Source organism: Microtus oregoni, unplaced genomic scaffold (genome assembly GCF_018167655.1).
Source record: "Microtus oregoni isolate MIOR12 unplaced genomic scaffold, Mior012 000016F_ref0000370, whole genome shotgun sequence".
Classification (NCBI taxonomy): domain Eukaryota; kingdom Metazoa; phylum Chordata; class Mammalia; order Rodentia; family Cricetidae; genus Microtus; species Microtus oregoni.
The window spans coordinates 31,029,724-31,054,553 of NW_024543075.1; the positions used below are offsets into that span (position 1 = coordinate 31,029,724).

General features: G+C 45.7%; 1 protein-coding gene across 1 annotated transcript in view; it reads left to right on the forward strand.

The window, feature by feature from the left end:
* The window catches only part of Rras2 (RAS related 2), a 72,371-nt gene extending 49,959 nt beyond the window's left edge, over positions 1-22,412 (forward strand). Inside the window, exons 2-6 of the mRNA XM_041667106.1 lie at positions 9,121-9,208; positions 10,384-10,486; positions 10,952-11,060; positions 19,633-19,751; positions 20,957-22,412. Coding sequence (XP_041523040.1) covers positions 9,121-9,208; positions 10,384-10,486; positions 10,952-11,060; positions 19,633-19,751; positions 20,957-21,044 — 507 coding nt within the window. The 3' untranslated portion in view covers positions 21,045-22,412. The remainder of the gene's footprint in view (positions 1-9,120; positions 9,209-10,383; positions 10,487-10,951; positions 11,061-19,632; positions 19,752-20,956) is intronic.
* The last annotated feature ends 2,418 nt before the right edge of the window (positions 22,413-24,830 follow it).

Genomic DNA, 24,830 nt, shown 5'->3' on the forward strand with positions numbered 1-24,830 from the left:
TCTTTCAGAGAGCGTGGCAGTTTGGGTAGACATACTGATCAGGGTGGCTATAGCTCCAAGTGGGTGGAGCAGAGGGAAAGGAGGCCACTAAATGGTGAGTTGTCTGGATTTGGGAAAGTGGTAACGCTGGGTGGAACTGGTGTAAAGCCACCTAGGCAGGCCCAGCATGCATCGTTGGCCACTTGAAAGGTGACTTGAGTCAGGAGGGACCCGAGAAAGCCTCTGAGATTCAAGGTTGGGAGTTGTAAGTAGGCTTCACTCAAGGCCTGCGTGTTTTACGTCACACACTCCATCTTGGGGACTCTCCCAGGAAACCCGCAGGCATTCATGAGAAAGAGCATCAAAGTTCATTGGTGTGGTCTTTTGACCCTCCCTGTCTCTACCCACTCCTTCAGTTCCTACCCTGAAGGAGCCAGAGATGTGGGCGTGGGCAAGAGAGGTGCAAAATAAAGGAGAAAGGCCAGGTGAGAGGTGCTGCCATGCCCACCCTTGGTTCTGCGCACTGCTGCGTGGGGGGAGCCCAGGCTTAGGAGAGCGCTGACTAACACAGTTGAGACACTGAACTGGGCACACTGAGCATGGAATGGAGAATGTTTCTGAAAACAACTTGAAGATCATAGTTAAAGGTTGAAAGCAATTGTGATTCTGTTAAGGAGGAAGGAACACCTTGTAGAGGGGCCTTGAGAGTCTTCGTCACTCTGCACCTTGTGAAAAGGTAGCGCGAGAGACGCCACACTGAGTGTAACACAGTCCATCGCGTACCTCTGGAAACAAGGGGAGGTTGTTTATTTTTACTAGCATTGCTAACCATACATACTGGTAAGTTTCATTATGGTGTGTGTGTGTAGACAAACGCACACACATCTATATGTACAGTGTATTTTTATCAGGTGTGCCTTGCTGCTCTTTCTTCCACTGATCACAGTCCCCCCCCCCCGTGTTTTATTTGCGTGCGTGCGTGCGCGTGTGTGTGTGTGTGTGTGTGTTGTGTGTGTGTGTTTGAAGGGGAAGTTTGCTGCTGTGGCTGGAACTTTGGGCTTTGTGTATTGCAGGCAAGCTCTTTACCATAGAGCTGCCCTCTCAGTACCAAAGGGAAGAGGCTGGGATGGGAACAGGTGGAGAGTGATCATTTTCTGGTGAGTGTTGGGGGTGTTTTAGGGACAGAAGGATGTGAGTTGGAGTTGGGGGGAGCCCAGGCTTAGGAGAGCGCTGACACAGTTGAGACACTGAACTGGGCACACTGAGCATGGAAAGGAGAATGTTTCTGAAAACAACTTGAAGATCATAGTTAAAGGTTGAAAGCAATTGTGATTCTGTTAAGGAGCAGTTGGAGTGTATGCACCATGATAGGGCTAGTGTGTGTCATATATTGTGTGTTTTATTTCTGTCTCACAAACAAGGAAGCTGAGGTTCATGTATATGAGCTGTGTGGCTTCTTAAAGAAGGACAAGCATAGAGCCACACCCTCGATGTCTAACTTGTCCCCTACCTCAGTCCTGCCGCTCTCTGCTGCCTCCCTTGGTGGTTACACAATGAACACACAGCAGAATGGAGGTGGGGAAACTCAGCCAGCCTGTCCTGTGTTGGGGGAGGAGAATGGAGGGTGCAGTGGTCACTAGGAACTGGAAGCCTGAATTCCAGAGGCAACTGTGTGGACTTCTGGTCCCCGGAAGTGAGAATGGGGCTATGCACCTCTTCTCTAGGAGGTTGTCTTCCTTCTTTCCACATGTGAAGTGCACTTTGGTGTATGCCTACCTCAATACCTTTTAAAAAGAAAGCTTTATTTATTTATCTTACGTGCCTTAGCGGTTTATCTATATGCGCATGTGTACCCTGGTACTTGAAGAGGCCAGAAGAAGACTTCTGATCCTGGGGTTACAGAAGGTTGTGAGCCATCACCATGTGAGTGCTGAGAATTGAACCTGGGTCCTCTGCCACAGCAGCAAGTGCTCTTACCTGCTCAGCTACCTCCCCCATCCCTGTTGAGATTCTGAATTCATCTAAGGGCTCAAACATCTGTCAAGTGTGGCTTCTGGATTTGAATTTCAATCCCCTGACTCCAGAGGCCCTCATTTTCTCATCATGTTGCCTTCAGGAAGACGCTTAGAGAGGCTTACAAAAAAGACATTATAAATGCCTCTAATCAAAGGTACCAAACAGTTATTAAACACAGGTTATGCTTTATAATAGCAGAGAGAAAAGTAAGACTTGTTTTGTGGATAGAAGTGTCAGTAAGGCGATGCTTACTTACAGTGGACATGAGGACTTTGGGGACTTTGTGTCTAGAATGTTTCAAGATCCCTCCTAGGAGAGTTGGGCAGGAGCTCACCAAGATGTATGTGGGTTTGTTAATCTTGTCTTTTCTCTCTCCCTCTCCATCCTCTCTTCTCTCCCTCTTCTCTTTGGTAGTATGTTTCCTTATTTCATAGGTCAATGGAGAATTTCCTATTCAATAAATAGCAAAATTCTTAGGATATTATAGACTTAGCATCAGGTCTGAACTTACATCACAGTCCTGCTTGTTAGTTGGTCAGCCTTGAAGAAAGTCTAACTCTCTGATTAGAGATGTTTGTAAAAGGGGGGATTCTGTTGGAAGAGTCACCGTGAGAATTAAATGAGAAAATCTGTTAAGTAGTAAACAAGGCAGGGGCCCAGCCCCACTGCCTGCTGTTCTGTGATGGGGGCAGGAAGGAAGGAGGGCCAGTGTGCCCACCCGCAGAGAGGCTCGGTGGTCTGGCTGGAAGGTGCCCAGCAGGACCTCCCCTCCCGCCCCCCTCCGCCCCACGCCGAGAGTACTGGTGCTACATTTGGTGGTGAAGTTCTAGCCCTTTCTTCTCAGGCAATGTTCTGGTCTTTACCCTGATTAAGTTCTGGCTGGGTTGGGGGAAGAAATGGACACAATGTAATTTTAGAAAAGTAACCATAAGATCCGTGTGTAGTTGAGAGAGGGAGCGAGCAGGAAGGAGAGGGAGGAAGGAAGAACAGGCCTACAAGTTTTCTGAGGTCATTTGTAAGCTCGGAATCAGCTCTTAGCTTCTTGATTTGACCACATGGTTCTCTTAAAAATGATTTTGTTAGCGTGTACTAATTACAGTGATGATTAGGTGATTTCCATACAGATGTTTTGATTGTATTCACTTCCATTAGCCAGTCTTGTGTGTTCCTCCCCGCCCCGCATCTGCAGACCCCTCTTCATCTAGCTGACTCTAGCTCTGACACTCCACAACTTTTATTTTAAAATTGGGGTGAAATGAGTTAGAGAGTCAACTATTATGAGTTCTGTTGACAATATAACACACACCCATATCTGGTACTTTGAAAGATTTTTCGACTCTTACGCTTTTTATACTCCTTCCACATTGTGTCCTTCAGGAAACCCCTAAGACTTCTAAGATTGGTATGGGCCTGGTGCAGAGATGTGTTTGCCTCCTCTGAGGTACTTCTGAGCTAACCTTTTTTCCTCTTTATGCAAGAGTGTGGGAATTAACCATAGTGCCGGATCCCTAGTCCCCTGTGTGGTACAGACTCCGCCCTGTGGCGGTATTTGGGAACTGCACTTTCCCACCAGGTTTGCCTCAGGAGAAAGTGGTTGTCGCTTTTGTCCCTTGGAATGCGGAAGGACAGCTCTCTTCCCCATTTTCCTGTTTCACTGAGTCTGCAGCTGGGGAGTTTGTCATCCTCTTAAGAGGCCAGACTTCTGGAGGAGGTTCCTTGTTGGTTCCCTGGTGCTCAGCCCCTCCGAAAAAAGTCACACAGAAACTATATTATTTAAAACACTGCTTGGCCCATTAGCTCTAGCTTCTTATTGACTAACTCTACATATTTAACCCATTTCTATTAATCTGTGTATCGCCATGATGCTGTGGCTTGCCAGCTAAAGTCCTGCTGTCTGTCTCTGGCGGGGCTACACGGCTTCTCCCTCACTCCACCGTTCTTTCTCCCAGCATTCAGTTTAGGTTTCCCTGCCTAGTTTCGTTCTGCATTATCGAGACACAAGCCAGTTTTCTTTATTTATTAACCAATAAAAACAACACACAGACAGAAGGACCTCCAACACCACCAAACAGAGAGCCTGTACCCTGGAGGGTCCAGAGCCTGTCTGCTCATCCCAGCAGTCTTGAGCTGTGGAGGACAGCCTTACCTAGATCAGATCTTTTCTTTTTTCTGATTTTGGTTTTTTTGAGACAGGATTTCTTTGTGTAGCCCTGGCCACCCTAGAACTCAGCTAGGTTGGTCTCGAACTCATAGAGATCCGCCTGCCTCTGCCTCCTGAGTGCTGGGATCAAAGGCATGTGCCACCACCGCTGGCTGTACAGACCAGTTCTTATCAGGGACATTAGATCTCTCCACCCAAGTGGAATAACTTCTCCAGTGGGATGCCCCCTGGCCTTTCAGTGGACATCTTTCTTCTGGCCAGGACTCTTCTCCATATATCCTTTAGGGTGCTGTTAGCAAACCACCCTCTCTTCTGATGCATTTGGTCCACCTGGATTTCCTGAAGCTCCACTGTCTAGCTCAGCACCCCTTCCCCCAGTGTTCTCTGCAGCTGGAGATTTTTTTTCTGGTTGGTTACTGAGGTGCTGTGGACACGCACACAGCTCCATGTGTAGCTGCAGCCTGGGGCGCTGTGGACACGCATACAGCTCCATGTGTAGCCGCAGCCTGGGGCGCTGTGGACACTCACACAGCTCCAACACAGCCTGGGGCGCTGTGGACACGCACACCGCTCCGTGTGTAGTCACAGCCTGGGGCGCTGTGTACACTCACACAGCTCCAACACAGCCTGGGGCGCTGTGGACACGCACACAGCTCCAACACAGCCTGGGGCGCTGTGGACACGCACACAGCTCCAACACAGCCTGGGGCGCTGTGGACACGCACACCGCTCCGTGTGTAGTCACAGCCTGGGGCGCTGTGTACACTCACACAGCTCCAACACAGCCTGGGGCGCTGTGGACACGCACACAGCTCCAACACAGCCTGGGGCGCTGTGGACACTCACACAGCTCCAACACAGCCTGGGGCGCTGTGGACACGCACACAGCTCCAACACAGCCTGGGGCGCTGTGGATATGCACACAGCTCCATGTGTGGTCACAGCCTGGGGCGCTGTGGACACGCACACAGCTCCATGTGTAGTCACAGCCTGGGGCACTGTGGACACGCACACCGCTCCGTATGTAGTCACAGCCTGGGGCGCTGTGGACACGCATACCGCTCCACGTGTAACCGTAGCCTGGGGCGCTGTGGACACGCACACCGCTCCGTGTGTAGTCACAGCCTGGGGTGCTGTGGATATGCACACAGCTCCATGTGTAGTTGCAGCCTGGGGCGTTGTGGACATGCACACAGCTCCAACACAGCCTGGGGCGCTGTGGACATGCACACAGCTCCAACACAGCCTGGGGCGCTGTGGACATGCACACAGCTCCAACACAGCCTGGGGCACTGTGGACACGCACACAGCTCCATGTGTAGTCACAGCCTGGGGTGCTGTGGATATGCACACAGCTCCATGTGTAGTTGCAGCCGTAGCCTCTTATTTTGTTGTCTTCTGAGCAAGCATGGCATTGGCACTTCATGATGGTTCTATTTGGCTTAACCTGTCTGTATCCTTCTTATTATTTTGTTGCTGTTGGGAATTGACCTGAGCATGCCCAGCAAGTGCCCTGCTACCAAGCCACAGCCCCACCATGTCTTGGTAATTCTCTTGTTCCGACCGTAGCACAATGATTGAGTGTTCTTCAGAGGGATCGCTATCGCTGAGCTCCATCGTTGAGGAGTAGAAAGTGGGTGTTCATCCATATTATAGTTGTAACTTTGAACCAAGAGCGTAGGAGAACTGACCAAAGGGCTTATCAAACCGTGCACAAACTCAAAAGCTTTTGTGTACTGTGTAAGAAACTAATTGCTGGTCACCCCTGGAGGCACAAGCTGTTCTTAGCTCCTCAAGAGACCAAAGTGCACAGATCATAAATTCAAGACCTGCTTGGTCAGCTTAGTAAGGTCACGTCTCAAAGTCAAAAGTAAGAGGAGGGCTGGGATGTGGTTCAGTGTTGGGGCTCTTGCCTGATATGCCCCAGTCTTAGCTTCCGCCCCCCCCCCCCCCAGTGCTGTGGGAAAAAACCAACACCCCAGACACACAAGCAATCACCAGACAGATAATAAACCACCGATTCTAAGGAGAAATAGGGAACTATTGTATGGTTGTAATCTTTACACACACAAAGTATACACATGTTAAATGAGCAAGATAGCTTTTCGCCTCAGTGTTTATCTGTGTAATTGCCACTTAAATCCTGAGAATATTTTCCGAAGCCCAGATGGGAGCTTATCTGGATTCATAACATTCAGACACCAAGTTCCAGATGGCTCATGGCGGGTCTGGGGTAACTGGGGCTGAATCATTACAGCTGCCCTTTCTCTGCTGCAGGGGAGCACGGCTTTAGATGATGCAGCATGGGGCTGACTGCCACTGGCAGCCCAGGTATTGCTATGACCAAAGTGTGTCACGGCAGCGATCACACTCCCTGAGCACTGCTCTGGTCCGCCTGGTCCGCCTGGTCCGTCTGGTCCTGTTCTGGGTGCTGAAGGTTTGAGCCCCAGAGATTTGCCTCAGACCCCAAAGCGTGGAAATAGCAGTTAGAATTAAACTCAACATTACCAGGGGCTGTTTCTTTTTATTTAAAATAAAGGTGTATTTTTATTTTACTTGTATTGGTGTTTTGAGTGCAGGCATATCTGTTTATCATGTGTGTGCAGTACCTAGAGAGGCCAGAAAAGGGCATGGGATGCACTGGAACTTGAATTATAGATGGTTGTGAGCTGCCATGTGGGTGCTGGAAACTGAATCCAGGCTCTCTGGAGGAGTAGCTAGTGCTCTTAACCCTGGAACTGATTCTCCAGCCCAGGGAGACTGCTTTTTATTGATGACCCATTGTTGCCTTCTGTTTCTAAGTCCAGGTGACGGTGGTAGTGTTCTTTAAAGGCAGGGTCTCCTGTGTCGCAGGCTGGCTTAGAACTAACTGACTGCGTAGCTGAGGTTGACTTTGAAGTTCTGGTCCCCTTACCTCCACCCCCCAGTGTACCACCACACCAGGCTAGCGCTGGAGGTTAGTGTAGGTGCTGGGGCCAGAGAGGGGCTCAGCAGTTAGGAGTGCTTATTCCTCAAGGTCAAGACCTGGAGTTGGCTTGGCAGCGTCCATGTTCCTGCATATCTCAGCACTGGGGGTGTAGGGACTTGAGACTTGCTGGCTTCTATTCTAGACAAAACCAGGGGGTTCCGGGTTCAGGGAGACACTGCCTCAGAAGGCACGCATGATCCTCTCACATGTGCATATACATCACATACATGTGCATGTATGTGTGCTCACACGCACTAACACACTAAAAAGTACGGAAAAAATTCTGTGCCCATGTTAGGAAAGTGGCATTGTTAAAATATTAAAGATTGTGTTCCAAAGATTATTCTTCAAAGCAAACTTGTGTAGGTACTAAAAGGAAAATCAAACAACTGCCTTGTGCTTCAAGGTCCTGTAAGCAGACAGCTCATGCCACTGTTTTCCTTCAGTCTCATAGGGCAAAACACTATCGTGTTTGAAGCCGTCCAGTGATTACGTCGACATTTATAAAAGTATAAAAACACTTGCTCACTCATTCCTTCGTTTGTTTTTAGCTGGAGGAGTGGGGACCTTCATCTTTCCTGTCCACCCTTAGGAGTTGGTATGGCTCTATCCATGCTGTGTCCCTTCACCCTCAACCCCACTTTCCTTCAGTATTTTTATTATTATTATGCTCATCTTTACACTCATATCCTTGATTTTTCTTTTCAACTTGATCTATTCATTTCTTGCCAAACATTTGCAAGGCCCCCGGTTTCATTCCTAGTACTGCAGAGGGAAGGAGTAATAACATTCAGGTTTTACAGGATAAAGTCATTGCAGGAAGCATCAGATTGCTGTAAAGAAACTCAGAAGAAATTCATGAGCCAGGTGTAGGTGCACACCTGAAATCTAGCACTTGATGTGTAGGTGGGAGGATTAGGGGTTCAAGGTCAGCTGGGCTACTCAAGATCCTTCCTTTGAAGCCCCCACTCCTCATTAAATAAAATGTTCCCCTAACTCTCAAAGTAGAAGCAGCTTTATCCCAAAGGGCAATCCTGTCCTCAGACTGACTGCTTCAGACTGCATACCAGCTCCTGCCTCCTGTCTTATAGTCCTCTCTCTGTCCTGCCATAACACTCCTATCTCTACCTCCCTACTGCTGGGATTAAAGGTATGAGATCTCAAGTGCTGGGATTACCTTTGTTTGAGCTCTTTTTTTCTTATAGACTAGATTAATTTTGTGTAGCCCAGGGTGGACTTGAACTAACAGAGATTCTCTGGAGTGCTGGGGTTAAAGGTGTGCGCCACCACCACTGCCTTGCCTCTAATAGTTTAGCTCTGCACACTGATCTTCAGGCAAGCTTTATTTGTTAAAACACAAAGAAATTATCAGTATGGCACATGGCACACATTGCCCTCTTACTGCTGTCTCCATCTTTACCTGTTTCCGTTCTCAAAACTGGTACTTAGCAGAGTTGAATAGGTCTGAATTACAGTTCCTGATTTTCCCAGATACTTAGCCCCAAACGATTAGGGGGAAAAATGTAATAGATCTTTTGCACTCTTTCTGAATACTCTAGAAGGGAAAATTCAGAATATTTAGTATTTTGTCTTAAGGAGTGTATTGGGGAGACTGCTGTGAAATTGGCAGAATTAAAAGCTAAAGCAGGGGCTGGAGAAATGGCCCAGAGGTTAGACTTGTGTAGGCTCTTGCACAGGATGAGTTCCGCTCTCAGCACCCACAGGGGGTGGTTCGGAACCACGGTTAACTCCAGCTGCTCCCAGCTCCGGGAAACCTGATCCCTTCTTCTGATCTGTGTGCATATTTACACTCAGAATGCATAAATTATGCACACAGATACATGTACACATAATTAAAAATAAATTCTGTAAGATAACCTAATACAATTAAAATGTGTGATTTCCTGAAAAGCAGAATTCAATAAAACTGATGCTGTTAGGTAGAAAGTAACATGAGTTTTAAAATAATCTTTTTCTTTTCTGATTGTTTTACCAGTCCTATTTTGTGACGGACTATGACCCGACCATTGAAGACTCATACACAAAGCAGTGTGTCATCGATGACCGAGCGGCCCGGCTGGACAGTAAGTAAACCCCGAGAGCTTCCATGCCCTCTCTCCCCATCCCCGCCACCCCCACCCCCACTGGGGATTAAACAGTGGGCCTTGCATGTGCCAGACAAGGTCTCTACCTCTGAGCTAGTCCTGGCTATTGTTCCACTGTCATTGGTCCTGATAGATTAATCTACATGCTGATCAATTTAAATACTCCTCAGCAGATGGAAAGGAAAACAGTAATCAGATTGATTTTTGTTGTGGTGAAACTGATCATGTTATGTAACTTGCTGAAGTTACACAACATGGGGTCATTGGAAGAAACATCAGGGCTCAGCTCTTCATGTCTCTTGGTGAGTGTTAGGATAGGGGAAGTGGTCATAGAGAGAGTCAGTATTTGTTAACTGAGAGTTTATAGCTTTCGAGGCTTTAACACTAACAACCCTTCCCCACTGAAGAAAACCTTGTTGTTTTAACTAGTAGGAAGATCAAGAAACACATTAGTGGCTGGACTAATGAGAGAGAGGGAGAGACAGACACAAAGAAACATAGACAGATACAGAGAGACAGACACAGACAGACACAGAGTGACAGAGAGAGAGACACACACAAAATGAATCAACCATAATTTTTTAAAGATTTATTTTTATGTGCATGAATGTTTTGCCTGCATGGATGTATGTGTATTACATGCCAAGGAGGCCAGAAGAGGGTGTCAGACTCCCCGGGACTGGAGTTTGAAGCAGGCGTGACCTGCCCTGTAGGTTCTGGGAGCAGACCTGGGCTCTCTGGAGGAGCAGCCAGTGTGCTTGATCACCGAGCCTTCTTCCCAGCCCCACCCCCGGTTTCCTGATTGAACTTACAGACATCTTTTCCAAGATCTTTACATGGAGAAGATAAATAGCCAAGTGATTTCTAGAGCTGATTTGGTTCCATCTGCTTGGATGTGTTTGATATTTTTAACCTTGTAATTGGTATGCTAATATATTCTAGCCACAAAATCAATCTGCGTGATGAAGATAAACTCTGAGACTGTCTGCCATTAGACTATGTCTGCCTTTGGTGTTAGAAATGAAATATTAAGACAGGACTGCCATTGCCTCTTACATCAAATAGGCTCTGGGGAGGACTGGGGAGGGGGCTGCCCTTGTGGGGAGGCGATTTATAAAGTGAGAACGCACTGATTTCTTTGTTGTTTTTTTTAGTTTTGGATACAGCCGGACAAGAGGAGTTTGGAGCCATGAGAGAGCAGTACATGAGGACCGGCGAGGGCTTCCTGCTGGTCTTTTCAGTCACGGATAGGGGCAGGTTGGTGCCAGCTAAAGTGTGGGGATAGATACATGTGTGAAAATGTCATATAGAAACCCACTATTATGTATATAATATATATATAATATATATTATATAATATAGTATTGCTAATAAGAGCTAAAATCAGGAGTGCTAGGCTCTGTCCAGATTGCTATTTTTTTAAATATTTATTTATTTATTATGTATACAATGTTCTGTCTGTGTGTATTCCTGAAGGCCAGAAGAAGGCACCAGACCTCATTACAGATGGTTGTGAGCCACCATGTGATTGCTGGGAATTGAACTCAGGACCTTTGGAAGAGCAGGCAGTGCTCTTAACCACTGAGCCATCTCTCCAGCCCCCCAGATTGCTATTTTATGGAACTGAGATTTCCATGTCTTTACAGTAGAAATATGACGGTACAGTAATAAATGAAACACAGAATTTTGATTCTTAGCACAATGTATTTATTTGCTTTTCAGTTTTGAAGAAATCTATAAGTTTCAAAGACAGATTCTCCGAGTAAAGGACCGTGATGAGTTCCCCATGATTTTAATTGGCAACAAAGCTGACCTGGATCACCAGAGACAGGTGAGAGCTGGGGATTCCCGTGCTTGGGAGGCTGTGGAAACGGAGCCTTTTCCTCAGGGGACAAAGAACACCCCTGCTCAAAAGCCTGGGTGTCACAGCACCAGCTTGGTGATGGGTCTGGCACACTGTCGCACAGAATGGCATGCACAAAGTGTGAAGAAAGTTGGGGGGAGTTGTATTTTCATTATTTTTACACAGAATCCCAGAAAGCTCTCTCTCTAAGCCTACATATGTCTGTATATAAGTCTATATATGTCATGTGCCAGGCTCGTGTGGTTTCTTGGATAACATCTAAACACTATAAGTTAAGATCATCTTTTGTCCCCCTCCCTTTCCTCTTAAAGAAAACTGAATTACCTTTCTTCTTTAAACCAAAAAGAAAAAGAAAGAACAAAAGCAAATTCATCTTACAACAACTATTCAATTTGACAAACTCCTATGAAGAATCTTCATTTGATCACATCTTCTTCCTGCCTCCCTTTTTATTGTTTTCGGGTAGGGTCTTACTGTGTGGCCCAGACCGGTTTTGAACTTGTGATTCTTTGTCCCAGCCTCCCAAGTGCTATCATGCTTAGTTCACGCAGAACATAAAGCTACTCATACATGCTTAATCTGTTCACTGCGTCTCCACAATCACCTTTATTTAAAGGATAGTTGTAATATAATTCCAGTATGCAGATATTCCCAGCTAATCTTCCTGGGTAGCCTAGGCTGGCCTGGAGTTTGTAGTCTGCGTTGATCACAAAAGGAAAATCCTCTTACGTTAGCCTTCTGGGATTATGGGAACGCACCGTGACACCTGGCTTTGGATTTTTCTCTAGTTGGATTAATAAACTGAATTTTCACTTATGCTTCCCACTGGACAGCTCTGACGCTGGTGACCTTCAGTGTTAGTTTCTCTGAACCCTCTTTATTATGCATTGTTTACCCTGCCTTTTGGGATCAGAATCAGCTACCTCTGTTGTGGAGTTCTTCTTGAGAATTCCTTAGTCTCTGTCCCACATTGAAATTGTTTCTTGCCAATATTTTCCCTTGTTTTCTTGTAACCTCATGTTAACAGATTTTCACTTTATGGCTTATTACTATTATTTTGTTAGTCTCCTGTGTGCTTACAGTGTGTGCGATTGTGCACACGCCCGTGCTTGTCTGTTGGAACCACAGTGTAGGTGTAAGTCAGAACAGCTTTGGAGTCAGTTCTCTCTTTCCAAGTTTACCTGGGGTCAGTTCAGGTTGCCGGACTTGTGTGGCAAATAGCTGCTGAGCCATGCCACCAGCCCGTTAATAGATTCTTAGGATTTTGTTGGCACAGTACAGACATCGGGAAAATGGATTGACACCTAGCATGGAGGCAGATTTCCTTTTGTACCTAATTGTTTAAAACGCAACCTTGATCAGTGCTGTATTTGTTCAAAATTTTTTTTAATTTTTTTTTAAGTTTGTGGTGTGTGTGTGTGTGTGTGTGTGTGTGTGTGTGTGTGTGTGATTGCATGTGGGCATGTTGTACAGGAATGCACGTGCCCAAGGAAGTCAGAGGCACTGGATCCCTGGAGCTGTAGGAACGGATAGATGTAACCTACCTGATGTGGGTTCCGGGAGCTGAACTCTGGTCTTGGGAGAGCAGCAAGTGAGCTATCTCTCCAACCCTGTAAATATTTTGGAAGCATACTGAATCTGAAACATTAACGTAAGGGGGTGATTAGCTCTAACTTGGTATTCAGCCTGTGGGTGTTGCTATGTTGTCATTCACAGATGTACCAAGCCGAGTTAGTGGCTGCTCTGGGAGGTGTGTAGCATGCAGACGGCAAGTGAGACACACCTGGTCTCACACTAAACCTCAGAAAAGTACCTCGTTGCTATTAGTGGAGACTGAATGTTCCAGTTAGACCTTTTTCTGATCTGAATTGTTACAAAGTTACAGTGACAAAAATGTGATCTCTACAGCAAGTCAGTGCCAAGTGTACAATATGGGTATTTGTACATTTGTTATCTGTTGCCTGAAGGGGGCGCTCTGTGTGTGTTCCAGCACGTGCTTTGCTGGGTGGGGAAGGGGTGGCAGAGGGGACATGCAGAGAAGGGCTCTGCTCCTGTCTCGTGCTCACTTCTGCCCACCCTTCACTGCTTCCTGCCTCCATTGTAGAAATATTTTTTTCTCAGATGTTTTTGTTGTGGTTACTCTGGTGAAAGAATGGGAGGGCAACGTGGGTTGTGTAGATGTCTCCAGAGCAGGTGGTAGCAGTTGGGGACCAGCAGGAGGGGGCACCCCTGGAAGCAACTGAGCTCATTATTAGCTCCCCTACATGTATTTTATATTATTATTATTATTATTATTATTATTATTATTATTATTATTGTGTGTGTGTAACATATGTTGGCTCATATGATATAGCATCCTTGTGGAGATCAGAAGACAACTTTTTGGAAGTTAGTTCTCTCCTACCCTACATGGGTTCTGGGGATTGAGCTCAGATTCCAAGGCTTGCATAGCAAGTACCTTCACCTGATTAGCCATTTTGCTGGCTCTGTGTGAGTTTTTTAAAGTTATTTATGCACTAAAGATTGCCCGTATGTAGTGTATAGTTTCCATCTGTCTGCAGGTATTCAGCGCATTGTGACACAGCCTGTTTTATGTGTCACGGGATTATAAATATGTTCCTGTAAATAAAAATGTAATGGAGTCTCAGGGAAATAAGCAGGAGTAGGAGAAGCAGCATAGGAGATAAGTCATATTTCTGTCCCCGTAAAGATTTGAGTGGTTAGCGTGGAGTAGGCTTTTCTGAATGGATTCTTCCATCTGAAGTGTGTGCACAGACAGAGGTTATGTGTGTGCTGAAAAGCTCAGGCCCGTGTCCAAGGACAGGAGGCTGCCTGCTTTAGGGAGAGGCCGTATGCCATAGCATAAGGTGAGGAGCAATAGAGGAGGGCTCTCAACACAGACCTTTGCTCTCTGCGTGTGTGTGAACAAATGTGTGTGTGCACACCCACACCCTCCCCTGGGAGATAAAGAATAATACTGTAGGAAGAAAGAAAGAGAAATTGTGACTACATGAAGCCTTTTTTGTAGGAAGGGATTTGCCGTGACTGGTTTTCTTAAAATAGAAACCTTTCTTTGTAAATTTGTGTTCTGTGAAGCCCCCCTTTTTCAGTTGGCCTCCTAACTTATTTCTTGCTTGTAGATAGAATCTAGTAGGTATTTCAGCCTCATAGTCCTAGGGCAGGAATGTTGTTTTGAAGAAAGTCCAGGTAAAAATCATATAAATGTCGGTGTGGCAATCCTGTGTGAGACTTGTGTGCGCCTCTGCTGGGCTGCAACAGGACACGGACCATGTGAAGCAGTGCTGGGCTTTACAGTAATGAAGGGCTATTGTATTCGAGTTACTGAGATTGGGGAATGAAATTTTAAATTCCATGTATGCACTCAGAAATATCAGTCATGTCAAGAAAGCCCAAAGCACAACCTGTGTGTTAAGAAGAGACCAGTTATTTAACCTAGAAGTTACAGAAGAACAGACTCACTAGACAGACACTGAGTGGGGGCCGGCTTTCTCCCTGCATCCCGAGGCTCTAGGAAGCACTGGCTGCGTGAGGTAGGTGTGACGTGGGGATAACAGAGGTCAAGTCAAACCTCCAGAAGCTGAAGCGAATGAGATGATGAATGCACCAGATGCTGCTGCAGAGAAGTGTAATGGCTGAAGATTTCGGAATTGGGTGGAAACTGCATTGCTTACATCCGAGACACGCAAACCCAGAGCACAAACGGGTGAGACTGTTGCAAGACAGATTGTAATAAAGTGCTTGATGGCCCACGATAAAGACAAAAATCTGGGAAGTAGCTAAAGAGAAACCGCTCCCAGAGGAGCAGGAGTTAAAGGCAGCGGGTGTGGCGTTAGTATTGACTGTCTCCTTAACAGGAGGAGGCAAGCCTCTGGGAGGCTTTACCTGGATTAGGGCAGACATGGCCATGTCTGGGAGGGGTTATCTACATTACTTAACTGAAAGTTGAATGTGGGTGGTGTCATTCCATGGGCTGGGGTTCTGGACTGCATGAAAATGAGAAAGTGAACTGAATATAGGCATTCTGATGTATGTGGTTCTCTGCTTCCTGATTGTGGAGGTCATGTTACCACCTCCCCAACCCCCATCTCATCTCTCTCACCCCCGTGACTTTCCTGCCGTAAAGGACTGTGCTTTGAAGCTATGAGTCCTTTTGTCAGGTCTTCTGTCCCAGCCGTGTGCAGTAACAGTGTTTGTCACTGGAAACCATTTGAGCCATAAGATGACATCTCGTATGTACTGAGAGCAAAACCCTGTTGTCTCTCAATGATGAAGCTGAGTTAAAAAGATTTCTCCCAAACATACGAAATGTAAGAGTTCAGCACCACCAGACCTGAGTTACCGGGAATATGAAGATGTCTCAGACTGAGGGAGATAATGACCCCAAACGGGAATCTGAGTCAGCACAGAGGACCGGGGCAAGTAAAAATGACGTCATTGTTATTTAAACCTCTTCCAAGCATAACTGAATGTTTGAGGCAGAAATAATGTGAGGTAAAAGCTGGTAACACTAGAAAAGAGCAAGAGGGCAGAGCAGCCTTGTACAGGTCTCATGCCATGTGTAGGCCAGTTTAAACCGGTTTGGCCACAATCGAATATGACGATGAATTAAAGTGTAGACTGTGCTGTCCCAAACAGCCACTGAGGTACTCTAACAGACATGAGGTAAATTAGCCCATGGCAGAATAGGCAGTGTAGAAACTGTTCTTAGCCCAGGAGGTGAACAGGTGCACACAGAGTCAAGAGAGGAGGTCTCGGGATCTCAGTGGAAAGACAAATGTGTCAGGCGGGATGAAAAAGCCAGGTCCAGCAGGACATCTACTTTCAGCTTATAGACACACAGCCTACCTAGAATCCAAGGCTGGGGTAGGATATACTGTGTTGGCAGCAGCGAAAGTGGCCATAAAGAGAGCGCGTAAGTGGATTTTTGACCCAGTGTTTTACCAGGGGTACAGAGGGTTGCTCACAGGTAGAGATTAATTCACCAAGAGGATATAATGATCCTAGGCGGTCACATACCTCGTAACAGCTTCAAAATCCTGAAGTAAGAGTTAAAAGAATTGCAGGGAGAAGTAGAGAGAGAACGAGAGATGTGCAGAGATGACTTGCCCAGGACCCGTCCATCAGCTTGGCCTAATTGACCCCTAATGGATAAACTCAACAGCATGGAGTTTGCATTATTTTGAAATAAGAACAGATCATAAAACAAGCCTCAAATTTAAGGAAGCCTTATCATATAACACGTACATTCTGGTGGCAGTGGCATTGATGTGGGCATTAATACCATAGAGGAAATCGTCAAATTCTCAAGAAGGGAAAAGATTTTAAGAGATTACAGAGAATCCCAAATTACAGAGATGCAATTTAAACACAAATATAGCATGTCAGGATTAATGGGCTGTTATAGGAGTTGCTTGCATCACTAAATAGACATATTAGAGTAGAAAAATGGCAAATTAAAGCCATAGTGAGGAGGAAAGTGAAGTAGAGAAAGTCTGGGTCAGTGGTTGAATGTGTGCATGGTAGGTGCAAGGCCCATTGCCCACAAAGAAAAGAAAAAAGGAATGTAAAAACTACAGAAATAAGTAAAAACCCCAAACTGGCAGACCAGACTTAATAATCAGAAAGATCAGATGTGTCTGTCTGTCTTTGTCTATTATTTGTTAGTGTCTATTTATTATCTGTCTGTCTGTCTATCCACCCATCCACCCATCCATCCATCCATCCATCCATCCATCCATCCATCCAACATGAGCTTATCTAATGCATATGAGCCTCTAGATTTGAGTCCCAGTGAAAGAAGAGAGGACCACAAATCAGTATATGGAATGAAAGACATTCCATCACATCTTACAAATGTGTAAAGCATAAAGAGATGCTGTAAAGAACTTGACATCAGTGAATTTAGTAAAGTAGGTATACAGTGGTCCCCTTCCCAGAAAGGTACAAACCACCAAAGCTGCTCAAGATGCAAGTAGATTGGCCAGATAGTTCCCCATCTGTCAAATACATTTGTCACACTTGCCTTCAAAAAAATGTCAAGCCCAGATGGAGTCGCTGGTGAATTATACTAAACTATTGATTGGTTGATTGATTGATTGATTGATTGATTGATTGGGACAGAATTTCACTGTGTAGCCGCAGCTATCCTGGAACTCTGTTGAACAGGTTGGCCTTGAACTCACCGAGTTCCTCCTGCCTCTGCCTCCTGAGTGCTGGGATTAAAGGTGTGCACCACCACTGCCTGGCTGAATTATAGTAAACTTTTAAGGAAGGAATATTCCCTGTATCAAACTATCCTTGAACATCGAAGAAGCGAGAACTCTTCCAGCTTGTTATATGAAGCAGGATTACACTGAAATCAAAACCAGATAGAAAAATCATGTTCTGGTCTCTCTGCTGAGTGTACTTGTAAAATTCTTCTTTCTTAAAAAAAAAAAATAAAAGCTTTATTTATTTATTTACTTATTTATTTATTTATTTAGTATACAATGTTCCTTGCATGTATTCCTGCACACCAGAGAGTTTATAAGTTGTATGAGCCACTAGGTGAGTGCTGGGAATTAAACTCATGACCTTTGGAGGAGCAGCCAGTGCTTTTAGCCTCTGAGCTATCTTTCCAGTCTACATGTAAAAATTTTTTAATAAATAACAGTAGGCAATCTTCCCATAGAGTCTCAGAAGTGGGAATGAACTATCATAATTCATCCTGTCAAAAAATTATAAAAGGAAAAGAATCACACCATCTCAGTAGAAAAAAAAATTGATAATATCTGACATTTGTTCTTGATAATTCCCTTTATAAACAGAATGGCTGGAAATTTTGTTAATTGGGTAAAGGACATTTTAAATAAAATCCTGCAGCTGACAGCATACTTGATAGGCAGAGTATGAGTCAGGAGTACCCCTCTCACTGAGGATGGGCAGTGCTGGGAGGTGCACTGAGGCCAGAGAAAGCCTTCACCGAGGCTTCTGCACCAGACAGGATCTGCAGAGCAGTGTGGGAAAGGCTCGCGAACGTACGGAAACTTGGATGAGCAGAATGGTTCTGAGTATGAACTGTGTAACAGTTATCACTGCATTCTTACAGTGGACAAGCTAATGACTGAAAAGAATGGAAGGGTGTGTGTTTTGGGGGGGGGGGCAGACAGGTGCCAGGTACTCTTCTCATGTGAGTTTTGTAGCCTTTCCCCGAGTCTTTACTTTGAGGATAGTAGTGAGATGCATGTTCCAGGAGACCTCAATTTTTTTTTAAATATTTATTTATTTATTCATTATGGATACAATATTCTGTCTGTGTCTATGCCTGCAGGCCAGAAGAGGGCACCAGACTCCACTACAGATGGCTGTGAGCCACCATGTGGTTGCTGGGAATTGAACTCAGGACCTTTGGAAGAGTAGGCAATGCTCTTAACTTCTGAGCCATCTCTCCAGCCCCAGGAGACCTCAAATTTAAGCTTTGGGATTTATGTAAATATAAACAAATAACAGTGTTCTGACTTCGGGAAATATTTGCTTTTGGGATCTTTTGTGTTTAAAATGCAGAGGGTTTTTAGTGATAATTAATGGTTTCTGCCTCACCTTTCCCTCCCTCCCTCCCTCCCTCCCTCATCTCTCTGTCTCTCCCTCTCTTCCTCCCTCCCTCTCCCTTTCTTTTTTTTGCCATGGCTGTTTCTTACTCTGCTGCCACTGAACTACAGACTCTATTTAATTTTTAGACCATTTCCTCAGGCAGGCTCTCCCTGACCCCCTTTATAGGGTTAGGCGGCACCTTTCTAGCATTTTCTGTTTTTTCTTCCTGGAACGCTAGAGCTAATGCTTCTGATATCTCTAAACTAAACCTTGAGAGTTAGTGCAGATGTCCTTTGGTAGCAATAGGGATTGGTCCCAGGACCCCCAGAGACATCAGCATCTTCAGATGCTTGAAAGCCCCATTTTATACAAAAGCGGAGAACTTGCTTATGACCTATGCATAGTCTCCTGTAGATTGGAAACCATCTTTATATTGCTTATAATGCCTTATATGGCATAAATGCTATGTAAACCCTTGTTCTGTGTTGTTTAGGAATAATGGCCTGATTGAATGTGCACATGCTCACTACAGTTACCGTTCAGCCTAGAGGTTGGTTTTATTTTGTTTTGGAGACAAGTCAGGTAGTCTCAAACTTGCTATCTAGCCAAGTATGGCCCTGAATTCCTGATGCTCCTTCCTCTGCCTCCAGAGTGCTGGGATTCTAAGAGTGTGCCAGCACATTCAGCTCTGCTCGAGGGGTTTTGGATTTGCAGTTGGTTGAGCCCATGGATATTGCAGTCCAACTGTGTTTCTATTGTAGGTGCATCCTTCTGAGTTGTGCGGAGGTGGGCGTCAGATTGTGTGGCACTGTGGTACCTGTCCGTTCCTTACGATGAGTCAGCCTGGCTTTAGGAGGCACAGTAGTACCTTCTGCCTGTAGCCAGACTTAGTCGGGCCCCATGGGATTGCTAATACTGTGCCTTAAACACAACCGCTGCATCATTTCAGGTAACGCAGGAAGAAGGGCAGCAGTTAGCGAGGCAGCTCAAGGTCACGTACATGGAGGCGTCGGCTAAGATCAGGATGAATGTAGATCAAGCTTTCCATGAACTCGTCCGAGTTATAAGGTAAGCCAGACACGTGTTAGGTGTGGGTTTTAATTGGTGATGAAAGAGGGAATTGTTAGTAGGAGTGATTGTTTTCTAGGGGGTTGGGGTACACTATGAGTTAAATTTCAACTAGATACATAGCATATTCTAGACACTTCCAACCCATAAAAATCTCATTATCTTAAGTTGAAGTAGAAAGTACATGTAAGGATTCTGAAAACAGTAAATGCTTTGACGGTAGCGGTGACAGCCGCTAATCAAGGCTCTGTCAGACACTGAGTGACGTTCTTTCAACGTTACTACATTTAATCCTTGCTACAACCCGGAGAACTGAATGGTATCCGTTACACTCCCTGTCCATTAAGCCCTGGGACTTGAATCTAAATCTCAGATTCCTAGTTCCTGCCAAACCCCTGCCAGGCTAAGAGCAACTCAGGCAGCAGAGAGTCCATCATCTCTCAGGTGTTTGGCCCCAGGGAGACATAGATGAACAACACTCCAGTCCACAGAGGCGGGTGGTAGGTGGCCTCAGAGGCCTCTGGTTTAGGGAGCTGCCTGAGGTGGTGGATGAGGTCAGCTGTGCATGTGACAGAGTTAGCTGCTGGTGATTGGTTTGTTTGGAGTCCTCGTGGCTCTGGTTCCTCCTCTCTTCCCTGTCACCTGGCTCTCTGTTGATTAGATGGCTTTGATAGGCATGTGGAGGGGCCCTCGTTCACTGTGAATCTGGGGGAACTTGAGGTGGAGGTTTCCTTTTGTGGAAGGGAAGAAGAGAGGCTGCAGGTTTGGTTTCTGCCAGTTGCAGCTCCGCAGAAGTAGACGGCCGTGGCAGTTACTCAGCCGTGTGAACAGACTGGACACCGCTGACTGTAACTCTACAGTGTTGTCCTGGAGGCCTTGCCTGCCAGCCCTCATCATCCCACTTCGGTTTTCGTGTTCACCCGACGAAGCAGTTCCTCCTTAAAAATAATAACTCCTTTAATTAAATACCAGTCTTTCCTTTCGACTCTCAGGAATCCTTGACTCTCACCTGTCAATCACCCAGGCATGAGGAAGGGAGGTAGATGATTTCTTGTTTTTAAACGTCACAGAGTCTTAAGTCCTCCTAACATCTGTGAGGAGCACTGGGAAGTGCGTGTGTTTCGATGCCACAGGTCCAGAACTAACCTGTGTTTGTATTGGGAGATTACTAATGGCGATACTATTCAGAGTTCTCTGTCTTACAGGAAATTTCAAGAGCAAGAATGCCCTCCGTCGCCAGAACCAACCCGGAAGGAAAAAGACAAGAAAGGCTGTCATTGTGTCGTTTCCTAAGAGTTCCTTGAGATTTAGCTGCCAACTGCCAGGGAAGCCTCTGTTACCGTTTACATCCTGCCGGTACCTTTGTAGCCTTAGACTGATGATCACCGTGGTAGCCTTACACCAAGAAGCTGGCTAATTCTTTCTGCGAAGCTCATGTTAACGGTCTTTCTCAGACCCAGACCGATGTAAAGGAAACACTAAGGCTGCTTCAGACATGATCTGATTCCTTTAAAACACACGACTACACACACAGATGCATTCTCTAAGGGCTTACATTTTAATAGATGAACCAAGTTTGGAATCTAAGCTGTTTGCTAAGCTGGAGTGGTAGGTTGTGAAGTAATTTTTAACTTCTGGAATCGTGTTGCCTACTGTTACTCTAAATAGAAGCATACAGAGGGTATTTTTTTTTTAAATGTGAATTTCTACCTATCTTTAAAGCTTTTGATGTCAACTCTCATTAGTTTTAAATACACTGAATGGAATCTACAAAAGTGAGCATCTCAGGCCTTTCCTGACGCTGTGGCTTTTGTTTTCCAGTGGCCATAATACCAAAATTCCTGTTGTAGTTATGGATTAAAAACTGCTGATCAAGCCTTTGTTATTATGCCTCCTTCAAGATGACAATATTCTCTGTGGCCAAATGTTTGGACTCGTTCTGCACTTAGGTGTGTCAATGAACTTGGTTTCTTTTCCCAGCCGTGCTAAGGGTAAGAGTGAGCGGTTCCTATCTGTCTTCCTTTTCGAGTATTCCTGGTTGCGGGATTAAACAAAAACAAGAACCCACCCCAAACTAAAACTGTTTTTGTTTGATGTAATATAAAATATGGAATTGATCTTTCCAGAGTCAGAGATGATTAATGTTTTTGCTATATACTTTTATACGTTATTTTCTTATCAAACTAGTTAACAAGTATTTTTATATGTTTGTAAGCGAATATGCTTTCACGGCGTACCTTGTGTATATGTAAAGACAAGTATTTAATTCTCACTGTTCACTGTTAACTGACGAGGAGAAAGTGGAAACCCCTGGTCCTTGTTACATCCACCGGTGGCCAATAATCAGAAAAACTTCCCAACAGAGCCCAACAGGACGAGACCGTGAAGTCGCGCTCAATGTCCCTGCTAGATGTTGACTTGTTATATCAAGTATTACATGTAAAACCTCTACTTGACAATTAGTGTAACTGTGGATGGCTTCTGATTTTGTTTTTAACTCTGTGGATTGTGTTTAAGCAATTCAAAAGTGTGTTCCTGGTTTTGCGACTCTCAGTGGTATTGCACAGTGGTCACTTTATTGAATGTGTACAACAGTCCCATGAAGTTTATAAAGTGAACCCTTGTATAGCTTCAGGTGCTAGAATTAAAGTTGATCTGTTATCACCAGACGGCGCTTGACGGCTCCTTTTTCATGCCAGGGCTTCTGTGAGCAATACAGAACTGATTTGAGTAGCCCGTGCCCTTGCGCATGGCGTCTTAGGGAGTTCTACTGGTGAACTCACTGTTCCGTGGTTTCCTGAGGTCAGTGATTTGTAACTCTTTCTCTGAAGTGTCCTTAACAGAGAAACCTCAGCTATAGAGGAGAGAGGGAGGTGACTCTAGTCCCATAGAGCCCCTGAGGATGAATTCTAAAATGACTTTGGCAAAGAGGACCATATGTTTATTTTAAATGCAAACAAAATCACTTAATTTTATTGTTTCATAAATGATTATGTTAATATAGACTTATTGTTCAACTTTTTGGTAAAATTACTGCCCGGAAGCTAGCGGATTTTTCTTTGCCTCCGATGCCTCACCAGAATGTTGTATTATATCCTTGGTGGGAAGGTTTCCTGTTTGTCATAAGTGACCAGATACTAAGAGCTAGACTCTAACAGCCGGGGGTCTTGGCGAGTTCTTCACTCTGTCCTTTTCCTTGTGTATTTTCAGGGCTGCCGTCTTCAACTTTCCCACGGTTTATTCTGCACTTGTTAATCCCTCCAGTGAATTTTATTTCAGACTGCGTTTTGTGTTCTAGAATTTTTATAAGGTCTTACGAAGTAGCCCAGGTTGATCTGAAACTCACTATGTAGTTCAAGCTGACCTTGAGCCCAAACTTTCCTGCTTGAGTTTGAGTGTTGAGGCTGTAAGGTGCGTATCCCACTCCTGGCTCTTTTTGATCCTCCCCTATTTCTCTATCCTCCCCTCCTCCCTGTCCCCTCCCTTGCTGTCCCCTCCCTTCCCTTCTCCTCTCATAGTTCTTCCCTCCCCTTCTTCTCTGAAGTTCTTATCTCTCTGTATAGCTCTGGCTGGCCGAGGATTCACTGTGTAGGCCAGCCTGGCTTTGAATTTGTAGCAATCATGAGAGGTGTTTTTACCTCCCATGTGCTGGAAGTATAGGTGTATGCCACCCCAGGCATGCCCAGCAATTTTCTGTCTCTGTCTCTGTCTCTGTCTCTGTCTCTGTCTCTCTCTCTCTCTCTCTCTCTCTCTCTCTCCATCTCTAGTCTTGCTCCTCGTTCTCTTATGCATTCCTCTTTACCAGCCCTTCCCACCCTTTCTCAGAGAGCTGAGTCCTGACGCCTGTTGTGCATCTAGAATGGCGAGGCGTGTTGGGAAATAACCCCACAGAGAGCTCCACAGGGCTGACTTCTCTCGCAGAACTCTGAGTAATTGAATGTGGTGATAGTAGCGCTTTATAGTCTGGTGAACTCACATCTCTGTATGTAGTTTGTATTCGTTTCTCTTGTGTGGTTTTTTATTTAGTTATGATCCTGATTTCTCACAATTTGAATCTTTCTCGGATAATGGACATCACGTACTTTGTTTTTGGGTGTCGGTCGATACGTAGCTTCTTCATTGGAAGGTTTCAGCGTTGTCCTGGAAACCACCTTGTGTATATTGCTGTGGAATTGGAACCTTCTGGGTCTTCTTCTAAAACTAGGGGTAGCTTGGTCCACTGCTGAGTGCCCTTCTGTACTGCCCGGGATTGTGCAGAGGAGACACTGGGATCTAATGTATTGTCATGTGACTGGCAGAGGAGGGGACAGATGATTGTGCTAGTATCATAAGCACGCGAGGATAGGACATGTGTCACCTGCGTCGTTTCCAGAGATGGTGTTGACGTAACGTGGTTGAAGGACCTTAGCAGTGTCCTGGTACACGTGTGAGGCTCTCAAGCACTGAGCGTGGGCGTGCAGAACAGTGATGGTGCCGTGGTTAAATAAGGAGCACAGGGGGCTGTCGTGATGGAAACGTGTGGAACTCGTGCAAGGTAGCCTAGAAGTTGGGGTAAGGATTGCAGCTGAGGAAAGGGCTGAGCCTAACAGACAAGCTGGGAATTTTAGACACCTACACGTGTACCATGCTCCCACGGCCCACACGCTCACATACATCCATACATGTACCACGCTCACACATGCCAATACATGTGCCATGCCATGCTCACCCGCGCCCACACATGTACCATGCTCCCACACGTGTACCTTGCTCCCACACGTGTACCATGCTCCCACACGTGTACCATGCTCCCACACGTGTACCATGCTCCCACACGTGTACCATGCTCCCACACTCCCACACGTGTACCATGCCCCCACACGTGTACCATGCTCCCACACATGTACCATGCTCCCACACGTGTACCATGCTCCCACACGTGTACCATGCTCCCACACGTATACCATGCTCCCACACGTGTACCATGCTCCCACACGTGTACCATGCTCCCACATGTGTACCATGCTCCCACACGTGTACCATGCTCCCACACTCACACACGTGTACCATGCCCCCACACGTGTACCATGCTCCCACACG